General features: G+C 43.6%; 1 protein-coding gene and 1 long non-coding RNA gene across 4 annotated transcripts in view; one reads left to right on the top strand and one right to left on the bottom strand.

Moving 5' to 3' along the window:
* Positions 1–1,327: 1,327 nt before the first annotated feature.
* The window catches only part of LOC144804085 (estradiol 17 beta-dehydrogenase 5-like), a 182,601-nt gene continuing 166,187 nt past the window's right edge, over positions 1,328–17,741 (bottom strand). Inside the window, exons 8-9 of the mRNA XM_078671898.1 lie at positions 9,450–9,532; positions 1,328–1,554 (exon numbers count right to left, since the gene is read on the bottom strand). Coding sequence (XP_078528024.1) covers positions 1,512–1,554; positions 9,450–9,532 — 126 coding nt within the window. The 3' untranslated portion in view covers positions 1,328–1,511. The remainder of the gene's footprint in view (positions 1,555–9,449; positions 9,533–17,741) is intronic.
* Positions 16,227–17,741, top strand: part of LOC144804246 (uncharacterized) — a 467,319-nt gene continuing 465,804 nt past the window's right edge. Inside the window, exon 1 of one of the 3 annotated variants that reach the window (XR_013605503.1) lies at positions 16,227–16,740. This is a non-coding gene — a long non-coding RNA (uncharacterized LOC144804246). The remainder of the gene's footprint in view (positions 16,741–17,741) is intronic. The other 2 variants (XR_013605504.1, XR_013605505.1) reach the window with 2 other exon arrangements.

Raw genomic sequence — 17,741 nt, 5'->3', positions numbered from 1 at the left:
CACTCATGTTTTGTCCAGGACATGAATATATAGCCCGGTAACAACCTGTTACAATGTCTGTTTTTAATGATGGCCCGGTCTCACACCCAGAGATACCCAGCCTACTTAAAGCCCTGGGATGGTTCATGTGTATGCAGTGTATAGGGCCACAGTGGAACGGTCTGTCTAGTGTGTGAAATGGCTGGGTGCTCATTGATTTTGTATGAATACGATGATGATTAAATTTAGGGCAATGTGTGTATTAGTGCGGTAATGGAGCGAGTAATTATTGTAATTGATGGAAAGGCGGTGGATGGTGCTGACTAGAACAACATATACAGCCACAAAAACACATCAATCCCCAAGTGAAGCATCAAGTACTCTACACACTAAACACAAGGCCAAATTTACCATAGTGTTGCATCACCTTTGCGCTGCATAAGGGGGTGCAAGGGTGACGCAACACTAAAGTCAGATTAATCAACCTCGCAAGGACACCTTGCGTGCCCTGAGTCGTTTGATAAATCTAGAGTAAAGCAACGCAGTGCAAATCATTGCGTTATTCTGGCCCATGAAGGCGTTCCATGGGTGGAGCATAGGTGTTTCCACGCATCCAACCATGGATTTTGGCCCATTCCCAGATTTTCCATTACTAGTAGACTTGGGAGTGATACGCCTCACTAGATGAGGTGTAACGAGGAGAACTATATTTATTTCTCCTTGTTCTTATAGTATGCTACACCCCACATAGAAAGATGAAAATGGCTCAGAGGACTGATTTTGTGCAGGAAGGTGTTCTTTCCTGTGCAAACAAAATCCTGCCTACAGTGCAGGCAACCTTGCGCCATGATGCCAACGGAAAGGAATGAGCAGTATAAAGTTTCATTCGGCACATCCCTGCCTTTTCACGCAGTGTAGCAAGGTGGCTTGCTGCATTGCGTGAAAGTTAGATGCATTTGTCCTACAGATATGAAGATGGCAGACTCACAACGCACTTATAATGTACACTAAAGCAGACCTCAAACATGTGTGCACACATTTATATTGAACACATGTAAAAGACACACATCATCCTTCAAGTTAAGGCTACATTGAAATAATATAAATATTTCAGCAGTTTTGCAGAAATAAAAACGCATAGACATGTGACTGAAATACTCACACACAATTACACATACAATATACCAAAGATGTATATTCAGTTATTTTAACACACAAAAACGCTGCGCTGCATGTGTATGCCGTAAACACAAGTGTACAAAGAGCAGACATTGGCTTTCTTAGGTCCGAAAGCCCCAAACACACACTCACACACACACACTTATCATCATTGAAAACACATTCTAAATAAGTTAGCAATTGTAATTTTATTATTAAAAGATGTCCATCTTTTTCTCTAGGAGTTGTGATGGCCTGTAACTTATACAAGTCTTGAGAATCAAATATAAAAATGATATTTCCAAATGTTGAAGCTGTCTTCTCTTACTCTGGTCTGTGTGCAACCACCATATGGGAAAGATATAAGCTCCAATTCAATATTCATCGTTGAAGGGATACGTCGGACAGTCTGCAAATCTAAAATGATAAAAGAAAGTGTGCAAATAAATCTAGGAATAAAAATTGCAAGATAAATGTACTTGGTTTTCTCTACATAAGGATTCTGTTTCTTTTTCAGTTCTATCTTCATCCTTCCATTTAGCTTATAACATATTTGAGATGTGCTACATTCTTGTAGTGGGTCTAGAGATGTATTCATTAGGCAATGTTTTATATGATATTGTTATTGTCCATGCTGGAGGGCTGCACCAGCCAGTTGGTATTTTGTGAAATTGTGCCTACCTTTACCAAATACTTATGTTGGTATTAGGAAGCTATTTATGACAAGGTTCAAGTTTGCAAGACATCGGTCAGACAGAGACTGGTTTACATCCATGGTGTTGTATCATGAAAGAGCGTGGCGAGAGTGGGGCCGGGGTGGGGGTTCGGAGATTCGTCATATGACAACAAGGGAAACTTAAATTAAAACTTTTATTTTTAATTTAGATTTCCCTCCCCGTCATATGTTGAATCCCCACCCCACCCCACCCGTCCTCCCCACCGCTCTTACCTGAACTAGCTGCACCTGGATTAAATACTTAACACTTGCCAGTTTTGGAGTAAAAGAAGGTCTAGAGAAAGTCTCGCAAACTGATGCAAATGTGTACCAGAAAATAAAAGAAGCATTGGAAGCTTAGTTAAATTCAATGCCAAATGTCGACTATGAAAGGTAAATCTTCAATCAAGCATGTAAACAGGCCTGTGAAATGATGGAAGAGTTTGTTGAGAGACTTCTGCACCAGCCCCAAGCCATTGCTGTTGAACGATTCATGGGCACCCTCAAGAAGATAAATCAGCATGCATCGATGGAGAGAATCGATCTTAACCTGCCATGTGTCAAGCCTTTTGTGCCTATCACTCAACTTCTCACTCCACAACTGGTGAGAGTCCTGTCACATTGCTATTTGGGAGAGCCATCAGAACAAACTACCACAACGGGCATCGGAAAGATCGATGAATGATGAGAGGTTCCTGTCACAGACGCTTCTAACAAGTGCAAAATGAAAACATATGCTGCTCAGCTGTGATGCGCCAAGGAAACAGTCTTGAGACTAGGGGACTGGATACTGGTCAAACAGAAAAGGAAGCGAAAAAAGGACACACCATTTGATGTCGACCCTTTGAGGGTTGTAACGTGCAAAGGACACATGGTGACAAGCATCGTCCTGGAAATTCCATCACACGGGACTCGTCACACTTTAAACACTTATCTCGATGTATATCAGCTCCTGATATCATGAGTGAGTTGACCCTGCCTGCCTCTCCAGAGGAAGCATCTGAACCGATGTCATTGGTACCTGATCAAGGTGCCCCTCAATTACGTCATACAACATGATCTGACTGACCAGCACAAGTGACTTGAAGACTCATTGAGGAACTATGATGCTAATGTTGTCTGTACTTTTTACTTAACACAGGGGGAGACGTAGTGTCTTGAGTTCATGCGCACTTGTACCTTGCAGTTTTGGACGGACTGTAAACAGGAATTATGTAATTTGCTGGGAGGTTTTGAGGTGTGGGTACAAAAGTTATTGGATAATGTGTGCAATTTGTTGTTATATGTTGAAGAATAAAGAGGTATATTGCAGAACCCCCTGTGCAGTCTATTTCATTTACATGCTCCAGGGCTGGGGAGGCGCCTACAAAATGGATAGTAATATTGCCATCAGTACAAACGTAGTGTAAGTGCAACAATGTCTTCGTTTGCAGACTTCGCATATCTACAACATCAGCAATATTCATTGTTTGGGAAGGATTATCCAGTGACAGCAAACATTTACAGAATTGTACTACACTGGCAGGTGTGCGTTGGACACTTTTTTTTAAATTTAAATAGAATTTAATAAAATGTATTAGAACATTGGAATGTTGGAAGCACTTTTGAAGACAATGAAGTAATTGAGGGCTAATAATGGCTGATGCGCCAACATTCCAATGTGGATCTTCCTACCCTCAGTGGGTGGAATGATATAATAGCCCGCGGCTCGGGCCTACAACTCGGGTACAGGGTTTTTAAAAACTGGTATATCCTTTGAAAGCGAGCCATAAGGGTACATTAAGCACAACAGCAACTACGAGAGTCACCCCGATGCTAGTGAAACACAAAAGAGGAACAGAATATAGAGCATGAAGAAACCCTTTTCAGTAGAAATAAATAAAGAACCTTATAGAGATCGATATATAGACTGATCAAACAAGCACGTCTTCAATATCTTCCTTATCTTGACGTAAAGGATGACTTCCCTAATCTGTAAAGGAAGACAAATCCACTGTTTTACTGTCCAGGCAAGAAGGCCTTGTCACCAATCTTTCAGGTTTTGGGAATATCTGGAAGCAGCACCAATCTGGATCTCCGATTATGTGAAGGGAAAATTATTTTTTGTTATGTTCAGCAGAACACGGGGTCTTCATAATAAAAGAACAGTGATGAGTTAGGCAAAGGCATTTGAAAATCACATATTTGGGAATTTGAAGCCAGTGAAAACTTGGGAAGATGGTGATTCAGTGAATCTCTTCTATTAATGCCTAAAATGAGCCCAGCAGCCATATTCAATTTAGAGTTTGCCTAGGAGATGTCCAGAAAGACCATCATAAAGACAGATTCTATAATTTAAGCAACACATCATTGTAGCCTGAACTTCCATTTGCTTTCAATGGGTGGGCAAGGGCAAACTATTTTTCAGGGTCTTTAGTATACCGAAACAGGATGCAGAGAGCTTATTAATTTGTGGCACAGGGGTTAGTTTGTAGTTAGTTTTAACCATATCAGAATGTTTAAGGATAGAACCTGGATTGTATGGGCACAAATCATTACTGCATCTATTCAACTAATTGCCCGAAATTAACACAATGGCCTTGGCCACGGCTGGACTGGGAATAGCAACCAGCCTTGGCAGATTGCTGCTCAACAGGGTAGGAAGCAGGGTGGGAGGAGGTGTTGGGGGGGGGGTATTTGCTAGCAAGAAGCACCTCTCCCGCTTTTGTTACAGGAGGCCCATATTGCAGCACTGCTGTAAAACCGGCCCCCACTGACAAACCCACCCCCATGGGCACAAAACCGGCCCCTACACTCCGCCCACCGGGGAAACACTCGGTGCCCATTACAGCCAATCCAGCCCTGGTCTTGGCCGTTTTAAACTGCAACTCATTCAGGATCATCCAGTCTGCCCCTGGTGTTAAATACCTCTGGAAATTGATAAGGATGTAATCAACATTCCTTTCTATCCTGACCAGTGTTTGAGTGTCGTCAGCTTAACAACAAAGGGTGAAAGCAAAAGACCTTATCGATGAGGCAAGTGATCTCACGTATATTTTAAATATCGTGGGGCTGATGGAAGAAACCTGTGAAACCTCACAAACCAGTAGTTTGGACACAGATTTACAACCACTAACAAGAACTGGTGGTGTTGATCTATCTTGCAGTAAGGACATGAATCAACTCAAGATGCTTCCCCCTTCCCAAACCTAATTCTGCATTCGTTTGAAGCAGCAAAAGGAGGGATTAAGTGTCAAAGGCTGCAGATGGGTCAAGCGGGATGAGAAAGGCAGTTTTGCCCTGATCGATGGCCAAGTACAGATCGTCTACTATAGCTGTCAAGACCCATTCTGGCGATTAGTTGTGTTGCATCAATTTGTTTTTCTTGTAAATAGGTTGACAACGGTGAATTGAACAGATTCTATGTGACCTTTGTAGCAACCAATAATAATGAAATAGCCATCAATATGGCAGGGACATTGGAGATGCCACCTTTTCTCTCTAATAGAGGAACAAGAGTAGCTTGGAGCATATTATCAAGGAACGGTGTTAAACTTATCGCCGTTTTATCGGCAGGAAACTGCAGATAAAACGGCAATAATGGGCTTGATAATACGCCCTTGTTAATTCCCATTGAAGCCCATGTTGACATCAGAACATGGGATTCTGTGGGAATTAACAAGGGTGTATTATCAAGCCCATTATCGCCGTTTTATTGGCAGTTTCCTGCCCATAAAACGGTGATAATTTTAACACCGGTCCTTGATAATATGCCCCCTTGTTTCCAGACAGAAAGAACCTGGCCTACCTCTAAATAAATGTTTATCAGGTCAGTAAGTATGACCCCCACAACCTCATTGGCTAAATGCTTGGTCTTCAGCTTACAAGGGTCAGCCATGGAAACAGATCTTAGTTTTACTGGGCTTTACTGATGACATCCTCCTGCAAAGCAGGTTAAAATTGCAGAAATGCAAAACCTAATGTAGAAGTGTCTAAAAATACCCCAGTGAAAGACTCCTGATCCCGCGAACTGATGTTATCTCTGAATTTCAGTTTTCTCCTGGAAAAACTCAAAGAGGAGGACACATAAACTTGGAGTAGATGGAACTGCACTCTTTTCGTAATGTTGGGCTGCAAATTTCCTTGCAATGCCAAGCTTTCTTTGACTAGGCAGGGAGCTATAGTTATTCTAAAAAGCATTAACTCTGGTGGGAGCCCATTCTCCAGTTTATAGATTTTCATGGGTCATTTTTAAATGCTGCCTTCTTGTCACTATTCAATACTATTAAACTCCTCAACACACAATATGGTATGGATGATGAGTCCCCTCAAATGAATGTAGAAAAGCTCCAATCTTCCCATTAACATTTTTTTAATGTCTGTACATGAATATTTCGTCATCTATGTATTTGTTTAATGATTGGTTGTTTCCTTTTTCCAGTGCATTATTTTGCAGTTCAAATCGAAAATGCTTAGCCGTGGCCCACGGCTTTCAGTAGAGTCTCATAAGGGGGTGCCATGTTCAATAATGATTAAGTGGGAGTCGCAGAGGCCAAAAGGTTAAGAACTATTGGCCTAAAACAAATTGTTACATTTGGTTACTGCCAAGCCAGACTTAAGGTAAGATAACATTAGTACCTCTTTCCCTTTAGGTAATTGGTCCAGTTTTCTGGCTTCGGCAGGGATCATATGCCATTCCCTGACCTCACTAGCAATTGGAGGCAGAGGTACTGGGCACACCTACATGTTGTGCCCAGGCGATATTGGAGTTGGTATACTGGGCCGGATGCATTGCCTTGCATCCAGTGCGAATATATGAAGTTATTCCACCGGTGAATATCCTGCATACCATGCATGCCATTATAACGCAAAGGCATGCGTGGTGAAGGCATATACTTTGTAAAAGTACTTTATTTAACTATATATATATATATATATATATATAGTTTTATATATAATATACATATATATTTTTTCAATTTAAAAGAAAAAAAAATTCTTTTAAATTGAATTATTTATATATATATTTATATATATATTAATATTAAATATATATATTTTTATATTTACCCTTTACACCCTAAAAAACAATCCCACCCTGGTCCCTTTAAATACCCCTGCACCCCATAATCATAACCAACCCTTACTCCTTAAAATACCCCAGCACCCTTACACACTAACACAACCTGACCCTAAAAATTCACCCTGTACCACAAAATCCATACCTATCCCTGAACCCTAAAAATACCCCTGTACCCCAAAACCCAAACCTAGCCCTGAACCCTAAAAATGTCCCTGTACCCCAAAACCCAAACCTAGCCCTGAACCCTAAAAATGCCCCTGTACCCCAAAACACAAACCTAGCCCTGAACCTTAAAAATGCCCCTGTACCCCAAAACGCATACCTAGCCCTGAACCCTAAAAATACCCCTGTACCCCAAAACCCCAACCTAGCCCTGAACCCTTAAAATACCCAATCACCCCAAAACATATACCTCTGAACCCCAAAACATATACCCCTATACCCATACTTACCTTATCCTAACATATAAAAAAAACATGCTTTTACCATTCATGCATCGACAACGAATTGCGTTGTGAATGTATGCATGGTTAAAGCATATAAAATGTAATCCCATGCGTTATAATGGCATTGCGGAGTCATGGTAGATTCGTAATAATAGTATGCGGAGTGGTGGTATGCGGGAAGAAAGATTTGTGATAATGGGTGTTTACCATCCAGTGCCCACAGCATGTGAACAGTGCCCATGCCCATGGTATTCAAGAATAGAGATACTGAGCATAGCCACAAGCAAGGCCAGACTGGCCGTAGCGGGCTACCGGCATTTTTCTGAGAGGCTGGAAGTGTAGGGGTCGGTTGTGCAGCTGTGAGGGCCGGTTATGGCACTGGGGGCCGGTATTGCAGTGGTGCTACAATATCGGCCCCCAGTAAGAAATGCCGCAAGCGAGCGTTTTCAGCCTTCCAGAGTCAGGCATGCCTCACTAAGGGCTAGTCTGAGAAAATTGCAATGGCTGCTTTGGGTTACCAGTCCGGCCCTGGCCACAGGCTATGTCCAGCAGGTACTAAGTAGGCCTGGGTGGGATTTTTATTTGGTAATTCCGTGGTATTCCTGTAATACAGAAATATTGATAAATTCTGCTGCGTGCTGGGGGAAATTATCTGCAGTGGTTGGTTTGCTTCTAAACAGGGCTGGAAGAGGGAGAAGTCGTTCTATGTTTAGAAATCATTGCAGATTCAAGTTTAATCTGCAGTAGCTTTTAAACATAGAGGGGCATATTATCAAGGGGGTTTATCTCCACTTTTTTGGCTTTAAAAGCCAAGAAAGCGGAGATAAAATGATCTCCCTATTACCTAGCTGTCGCTAACACCAGTTAGCGACAGCTAGTAGGAGATAGCGACCATCTTGGGCCCCACTTTGCATGTCAGAGAAATTTATCACTAATGACATGCAAAGTGGGCGTGCCAAGATGTTAGTGACTGGAAACAGTCGCTAACATCGCTACCTCCTATTACCAACTTTTGGAGATATTCACGCTAAGCGCGAATAGCTCCAAAAGCTAACACCTGCCCCTGAGCAGTTCTTAGCCATGTTATCCAATGGGAGGTGGATAACATGGCTAAGAGCATTAGCTCGGTAATGCCTGAATATCGCGGACTTTTCAGCGATATTCATGCATTGCGGCCGATTTTTATCGCATTTGCGATAAACCTTGGTAATACCAAGGTTTATCTGCGATAAAAATCGCCGCAGGTCGGCGATACATTTTTGTCTCTAACCAAGCAATAGCGATAATTATCGCTATTGCTTGGTAATATGCCCCAGAGAGACTGCTCCCTGTTTAGAAACCAAACGACTACAGTGCAAAACCCTCGGCGCTCTTATATTTTCTGAAGTAATCACTGCAGGATATGTAAGGTCCCAGAGGATATGCATGTAGTGTATACCCCTCAGCGCCCTTACATATTCTGTTTTAAAATTGATTACATAAAAATTCCGCTGAATTCCACACAATCAAACTTCACCAATCCTGCCCACCTCTAGTAAGTACTAAGGACTGGGGAAGTGGCCACATTACATAGATGAAAGCCAAGTTGTGTCCACAGTGCCTTCCTCGCATAATTACAGGCCTAGACTGGCCAATATTTGTGCAGATGCACTAGCACAGGAGGACAAAGAAGTTCCCAACCTGCACCTATCTTTTCCTGAAGAAAGATAGCAAAGTATACCATTAGAACATTTAAGAAATTCACTGAATCTCTACAATGGAGGGATACTCAGCCTGTCTACTGAGACTACGCATTAAAATATGTTACGAAAATAATAAAAAGGTCTGGCGACTATGCCAGCTTTAATTAGAGTTACAGTTAAAAAAATGTGCTATTCCTCTTCCTTTCCAAGAACATTTACTCCCCTTTGTTTCTTTGTTACCCTCAACTCCCACTTGAAGGATGCTTTAGAAATATAGGACTAGAATGATATTCTAGCGGGAACTACCAATTTGTTTGGATGTTCTTTGTTAATTACTACACTTATTTTTAACATTTAATTTTCCTCTACATTTGATGATTATGAAAATATCGTCAAAAATAACTCACTGCTTCAATTCAACGTAGCGAATATTTTTGTTGAGTCCATCAAGGGTTTTCATTTCTTCTGGAGTGAGGTTGAAATCAAAGACCTGACAGATAAAACAGAATAAATGTGCAAGTTACATACAAAATAGATTGCTGAAGGGCTTGTCAGTTCTGATACTACACATGAATCAGTCATTACCTAAATTAATATAGTGTTAACACTGAACAATTTACTTTATTCTTTGCCTTGCCCGAGATCGCATCGTCACCACCAAATCATTGGTGTAGAACGGGAAACAACCTTTACAACGCGGTCATTACACCGTAATACCTTAACAACGCGGTTGTTACAACGACCACGTTGTTAGTACGTGATGCATTTACATCTCAAGTCTTTAGAACGACTACCACTAGGGGACGTTGAGGTATTGGAAATGAATCTTAACACCTTCCCTACTGTTGTGCAAACTGGAGTACAAATAGTAAATAATACTATTCCTAAATCCAGCACGCCCCCTAGTGGAAGTCGTTGTAAAGACTTGCGATGTAAATGCATCTTGTACTAATAACGCGGTTGTTGTTACGAATGCGTAGTAATAGCACTCAATGTAATACATCGCCTAGTAAAGTGCTATATTCGCAGAACTTAAATCGTAGTAATTCCTGTAATTCACAATATTCTTTGACGTGGAATTACCAAGAATAAAAAGTTCACACACAAGAACGACACTCAGAGAAAGACACTTTAAATTACAAATCTTCGGAGGCGCTAGGGGGCGCACAGCGGAATGGCTGCCTGACCGTGCAGCTCCGCCGGGCGGATCACAATCACGCCGAAAAGCAGTATTTAAATGGACGAAATCGGAGAAACAACCACAACAGCTTGCATGGGACAGTACTGTCCTCAAGAAAATGTGGTCGGAAGGAGCCTGATGGTGCCACAATTCTGCTACGGACGGTAATTCCTTGAAGAAAGTCGGACGAGCGGTAAAATGGCAGCTGGAGCCCGGACAGTGTCGGAGACACCGTGATCAACCAACGCGAACTGCGGACACTGTGCGACGCGAGGACGGAGCACGCAGGCGGGACTGAGAAGGCTCAGCCCAGTGACCGTTCCACTCATAAAACAGTAAGCAATCGCTGCAGGCGCCGGGATTGTGCGGGGGAAGGCGGGCGATAGCGGACAACATGGCGGCTCCGTGGTCCGGCTCATAACGTGCATACAAAGCGCTGTGCCACATCGGGCATTAATGGGAGTGACAATGCCTGTACCAAAGAACATTCTCTTAGCAACGTACAACGACTGGGGGAGGCAATCGCACAGCGGACACTGGCCCTCTGATAATACGCATAATTCTCTTAACCGGACGCTGCAGACAAGATGGCGGCGTCCATAGCCTGATGGAAGTAAATAAGCTACGTGGAGCGCAAGGAGGCATTAGGGAGTGCGAGGATTGAAAGCTAGCACTAACGCTGATGGGTACCAGAAACACGGCACTCTACTGCGTATCAGGGGCACATGCCCGAACATGGTGCATAGACGCTGATGGTGCACTTTGGTGAGAATTAACAGGCGGCATGGCGACACTGCGACCCTGCATGTAACGAGCCTGAGCAGCGATGACTCTGAAGGGGCATTCGTGTTAAAGGAGCCTCCCCAGGAATTGCACGCAATCTCCGACGGTACTGATGTGAATACAGAAGACCACTGTACAGCAGACCCAGACGGCTGGCGGCAATAATTCTGCATAACGTAAAATGTGGCTCAGAGAGACGCGCCCATAGGCCAAACGTGGAGTCTGTACTGGAAGGCACGAAACATAAAACGTAGAAGGGGCGGAACTACCCGTTAGTGCTGCCACAAGAGAACTTATTGCACAACGTAATCCACACACTGTGACCGGAACAGGTGGAAGAGCAGTGGGCTACATCCTCACTCGCTCTCCCATTGGGGAAAAAGGCGAACCAACAGACCAGGACTCAAAGTCGAATGTGCTATCAAACCGGTCGCTGGGGGTAGACTGTCTGGAGGTGACACGGGGGGAGTGGGATGGAGGTAGCTGTCGCAGCACAAAATAAGGGAGTTGTGGTAACATGGTGAATGCTCATGACCTGAATCTGATAACATGGAATGTGAGGGGATTTACCAATCCTAATAAAATTAGACAGGTTTTCGCCGCTCTTGACAGGCACCACATAGATATTGCATTGATCCAAGAAACCCATATAGACCCTAAGACACACAGAGCTATTGGCACACGCTGGGCGGAATCCACTTATGCAGCAAACTACTCATCATACTCTAGGGGGGTCATGACTCTGGTGAAGAAGGGGACCAACTACAAGATCACACGTACCATTGCAGATACCAATGGCAGATACGTAATTGTGTCTGGAGTTTTGCGAGGTCACAATGTAACAATTGTAAACATTTATGGCCCAAATGTGGATGCGCCTGAATTCTTTCAGGAAGTGTGGGATCATGTGTTGAAATTCAGTGACACTACTATGATATGGGGGGGTGATTTTAATATAGGGTTGTGTAACGAACTAGATCGGTCCGCGTCTTCAATAGAGCCTCACAAGAAGGCCAGGGAGAAGCTCAGGGATGTGATGGAGGAAATGGCGCTGACAGACATTTGGAGGGCCCGACATCCGACTGCGCCTGGCGCAACGCACGTAAATTTGGCACATGGGAGTTGGTCGAGAATAGATTACTGGTTGGGGACTGACAATACAATACTATGGAGTGCAAAAATTGTTCCACTACCGCGCACCCTGTCTGACCACAACCCCGTGGCGCTTACGCTGCAAATACCTCATTACACACCACCACCATTTAGTTGGCGTTTCAATGCACAGGCACTACTAGACCCACTATATCTCACAACCATTACAACAGCCATTCATGATTACTTCCAATTAAACACGGAGTCAGTAGATGATCCCTGTATTGTGTGGGAGGCATTCAAAGCAACACTCAGAGGTGTGTGTATCAGCACAACTGCAGGGATACTCAAAGACATCAGGGCGCAGATCACCAGACTGGAACGTGATATGTCATCCCTAGAACAGGAATATGCCCGCACTGGGAACGTGGCGCTACTGGGTGAACTCAAGCTAAAAATCACTGATCATCAAAAATTCGCAGCGGACGAACTGAAATATATCACCAAGCGACCACTGGCCAGACAATTTGGCGAAGGGGGCAGACCGGGAAGGGTGTTGGCGAGGAAAATATGTAAAGGGAAAGGCCCACAGGTGATAACTCAAATTAGGGACAAGGATGGGACACTACACTCACACTACGAAGAGATACTTCGCGGTTTTGTTGATAGTTACACAGACCTATATACTTCTCAAGAGCCTGCTCCACCACAGGAAACGCTTACATATTTACAAGACATAGCCATAGCGTGGTTGTCTGATAATCAACGTGAGTATCTGGCACAACCAATAACGGTCGAGGAGGTTACTGCAATAATACACGCACTCCCCAACGGAAAGGCACCGGGACCCGATGGATTCACCTGCGAATTCTACAAAAAATTTGCTGACATACTTGCCCCGCATCTGGTTGCAATGTACGGCACCGCATTTGACCAGATGGTACTGCCTCCGACGCTGAGGGAGGCAGTGATTATCACCCTATTAAAACCAGGAAAGAATCCAGATCTATGTGACTCTTATCGACCACTGTCACTCCTAAATGTAGATTCAAAAATTTTAGCTAAACTCTTGGCGGAACGGCTACAGCCCTTAATGACAAACCTGATTCTGATTCTACCTGACCAGGCACGCTTCATCCCCACGAGAGCCACATCGCACAACACACGAACGCTGTTTGCACTATCCCACTGTCTTACACCTCAAACTAAAGCTGTGGCGGTAATGTTGGACGCCGCCAAGGCTTTCGATTCTATTGAATGGTCCTACGTTAGCACGATTTTGCAGAGAATGGGCTTCCCTCCATGATTTATAACATGGGTAACACTACTTTACACGAAACCTGTAGCAAGAGTAAGGGTAAATGGGTACGTATCTAGACCTTTTAACATAGCAAGGGGAACGAGGCAAGGATGCCCGCTATCGCCTCTGATTTTCGCTCTGGCATTAGAGCCGTTAGCATGTATAGTCAGACAGACCCACAAGCACTCCGCCCTGCAATTCCCTGGGAGACCTCTGCATATTTCGCTCTACGCGGATGACATGCTGCTATATGTACATGACCTAGAGCAGAACCGTAGTCCATTACTTCGTGACTATGTAAGATTTGGACGTCACTCCGGGTTGCAAGTTAATTGGGAGAAATCATTAATCATCCCACTTACTGACTCGACAGAACAGTTTGTCCCTGACTTCCCGCTAGACTGGCAGACAGAACCGACTCGCTATCTAGGAGTTTGGTACAGTCGACACCCAGAGGAGGTTATTAGGACAAATTATGGTATTGCGATAGTAAAGATGAATATTCTACCCAAATTCCTGTACTTGTTCAATAATATACCAATCACGCCCCCTAAAGCCATCTTCACTAACATAACGTCGCTAGTCTTAAAACTAATCTGGGCAGGTAAACAGGCTCGTATTGACCTGCATACCCTAACATTACCCTACGAGGGAGGGGGGTTTTGTGTGCCGGACTTTAAACTTTACTACTTATGTGCACAGGCACAATATGCATCACATTGGTTCCACCCCATGACATATCTAACACACACTGCGGTTGAGGAGAGTGATGCCTCGCCAATCCCACTGACCGCGATTGTGACGCACAGGAGGCCTCCACTACACTCTAGGGATATAAACACGATTGATACCACAGCACGTGCATGGCGGACGCTAGGAAGAATGGCTCATAAGTTACCGCTCTATGCACCAGCACTCCCACTCCATTTCCACCAGGAGGTGTCGGTAACAAATGAAAAAGTAGGCATGGACTTATTGCGGAATGTAGGGATAGAAACATTCGGGGATCTATATCACGAAGGTACCTTCTGCAAAACAGAAGATTTAACATATATTAGCAACCCAACATTACTCTTCCGATTCACGCACTATAGACTGCAGAGGGCCATCCAGGATCTATATCCAGACTATCCACAAGAACCGCCAACTTTACACTCACTGCAATTCATTATAACGTTATCCAACACATCACACCTGGTGTCCAGATTGTACAAGATAGCCCAAAGTGAAATCCCACATACATCTGAAAAAGCGATGAGGAGATGGAATGACGCTCTGCCAGAGGCGTTACAAGAAAATGATTGGCTGACTGCCTGCTCCTTGCTTAAATTACTCACTCCAAATGGGAATTTGCGATTCACACATCTGAAGTATCTCCATCAAACATATCACACGCCAAAAAGATTGTATAAATATGGGTTGCGTGACAATGCTAGATGTAAAAGATGTGGACACGATGAGGCGGATTTTGTTCATCTAGCATGGCACTGCCAGAAGATCCAGGAGTATTGGGAGAAGGTAACAATTCTGCTGGGCAAAATGATAGGAACTGAGGTAGACTGCACCATGAGGGTATGTTTGCTGGGCCTTCTATCACATGTTAGGGCGGGCAAGAGAAAGTTTTGCGCGGTGGCTTTACTGATTGCTAAGAGGCAGATATCAAAATGCTGGGAAGGGAGGAATGTACCTACCATCAAGACATGGCTTACAGACATGACATACTGCAGAGATAAGTTAGTTACTTATGAAGAAGATCTGCCAATTAGATCACGCCCGAAAGACTTTTGGTGTTATTTGTCGGATTATCTATTAACGGCGGAAGGGGACGGAGAGTCATTGTAAGAACATGGGATGTACTGCATTGGCATGTGCTAAAAATGTGGCATGGGGATATTCAGCACATTTAAAAACAGTTGCAATTATTCTGATATATCAAATAGTAATGATGCATGCAAGGTGGCGACGGAGTGTGGAATTGCCCGGGGCACTTTAGGTTAACTGTTTATAACTGTTATGTTCACGCACTATGGATCTGGGATACAATTAAAAACTAAAGTTCATGTAATAGCAAGAAAAAGGGGTGACAAGGTGGAACGAGTTGTTTTAAAGTAATATTTAACATGACGCCGCTGGACCCCCGGGTGACCAGCTGAATGGCTGTGTTCTACAGAATATTGTAATACTGCTATATGCGGCCAGCCCCCGGGTTGTAGGCCATTGGCGGTCTAAATTGTATCGAACTTTTATGCCAATAAAGATTTTGTTGAACTCCAAAAAAATAAAAAAAATAAAAATAATTACAAATCTTCACTTCAACAGTCTCATTCTGTTGCTTGGCACATCTAAAATAACAACACAGGTTTTGTTCTCAGATCTCGTTCCCTTCTAATTCTCCACTCTGATCTGCTCTTAGCGCTGGGATGCCTTTTTGCCGAGGCAGCCATGCGCTCTATAAATACTTTAATCTAATCTAATCAGGGTATTATTAAAACAACACTAATGCATGTTGCAAACAACCAGAATAAAATGAACATTTCTGCCATAGTCAAAATGGAATCTAGCACCCTAATATCCTAAAACCTATTCCTATGTGCTATACTAGGAGAGCATGGGGTAGAGTAACTTACATCTAGAGTTTCTTAAGAAGAATCAACACACAGCGGGCTTGTTTTAAAAAAAGACTGTCGTTATCAGTAGTCGAGAGCAAGTGTTCCCTCGAAAGAAAAGCACATCAGCAGTAGCTTTTCTCCTCCCAGACTTGGCTCAGTATCAGCTTTCAGAGCAGAACAAAATGCAGTAGCATCACAGCAGTCGGAAGATCTTCTGGCAGTATCTTGGGCAAATGACCTCTCCTAGCAAGTGGTCGATCGGCAGGCCTTTTATGCTATACCTTATCCCAGACAGGAATTTCTGACATAACCAGAAGAATGTCTAACATAACTTGCATGCATGAATGTGCTAGTCTTAGACACATTTATATAAACAAATAAGGTAAAAAAAACATGAATTCAAACTACACTGTTTATGTTCTTATTATTATGTGACCTTGAGGTAGAGATAACAAGGCACTTGCTTCAGACAGATGTCGCATCAGGGGTCTTATCGAGGTCATTGTCTGTGCATCTGGTGTCTTATTAATGTTATTGCCTGAATGACTTGTCACTTTCACAGGTTCATGGAAAGCAATGTAATGGTAGGGGGCGTGGCTTGGGCCGCCAGCAGGATGGTCGCACCCAGCTGAGGCTCCGCGGGCGACGGGAGTTGTTTTGCCGTTAGGAGCCGGTTCGGGTCTTCAACAAAGGCATGAAATGGTTGCAGTAGGGGAGCCGGAGCTGGGGCACAGGTAGCGGTTCTTTTTTCCTTGTTTTAAACTGCCTGAACACCTGTTCCCTAAGTGTCACGCTCCTCTTTTTCTCATCAGCGGAGCCCGCCATTTTGTCCGCAGCGGTCTGCCGCTTCATATTCTCCATACAGCGAGTGTTCCAGCGTCGCAGGACGAGCGGCGCGGGTCATTTCATGGACATATTTCTCATTCTTTTTGCCATATATGGCTTTATAAGCGCTTCTGAAAGCGCTCTTAGCAGACTGCTGCTGACTACAAGATGTTTATAAAGGAAGGTATTTGAACACTGTGATTTGGCTGTGGAGCTTGATGACAAATCTATATTGCCTGCATAATTGATTTGTTCAATGCATGATACAATTTTTGGAGTATTTACAGTGCTTTTGTTTAAATATTCACGGCCCTGGAGTGCTGCAGTTAGACATGTGTACCCCTCTTATGTTCAAGACCTTTCACCTTACATAGAGAAGCTTTTTCCCACTGCCATCATGATGTGCCGCTCCTGAATGGGTCTACGCAATAGTGGTTCTATGGCAACGCTACTTCACACTACTTCTGGATGACTAACATCTATACCTCAGAATTACTGCTACCTACATGTGTCATCATCCATTCCTATGGTCTTTTCGCATTTTAGATAATCTTGAACTGGCCTGTTGTTCAACCACTTTATTCTGAGGTGAATTTTTCTTGGACTTTCAAGCGCTAACATTTCCTGTGGCACTCTTTTACTGTACATTTGGCTGGATATTTCTGTTTTGGAGGCTTTTTCTTTTCTGCTGGGTCTACCTTACAAAGTTGGGATTCGCTGTCATTGGTACTGTTAACAAAGATTGTATCAACAACCAGGGTGGTTTGGGCCTGTGGGCCTGTGGACCTTATTCAATTCATCTTTCGAAAGGGACTCAGTGATGGGAATTTTCACTGAAGCGGCTCACTTAGCAGGCTTCCTCAATATTAGGGCGATGTTCTCAGCCATCTCTCATTGGTGGACCGCAAGT

The sequence above is a fragment of the Lissotriton helveticus genome, chromosome 1_1 (genome assembly GCF_964261635.1).
Source record: "Lissotriton helveticus chromosome 1_1, aLisHel1.1, whole genome shotgun sequence".
In the NCBI taxonomy this organism is placed as follows: Eukaryota; Metazoa; Chordata; class Amphibia; order Caudata; family Salamandridae; genus Lissotriton; species Lissotriton helveticus.
Note: the sequence above shows the minus strand (reverse complement) of the source record. Positions and strands in the feature narration are given on the sequence as shown.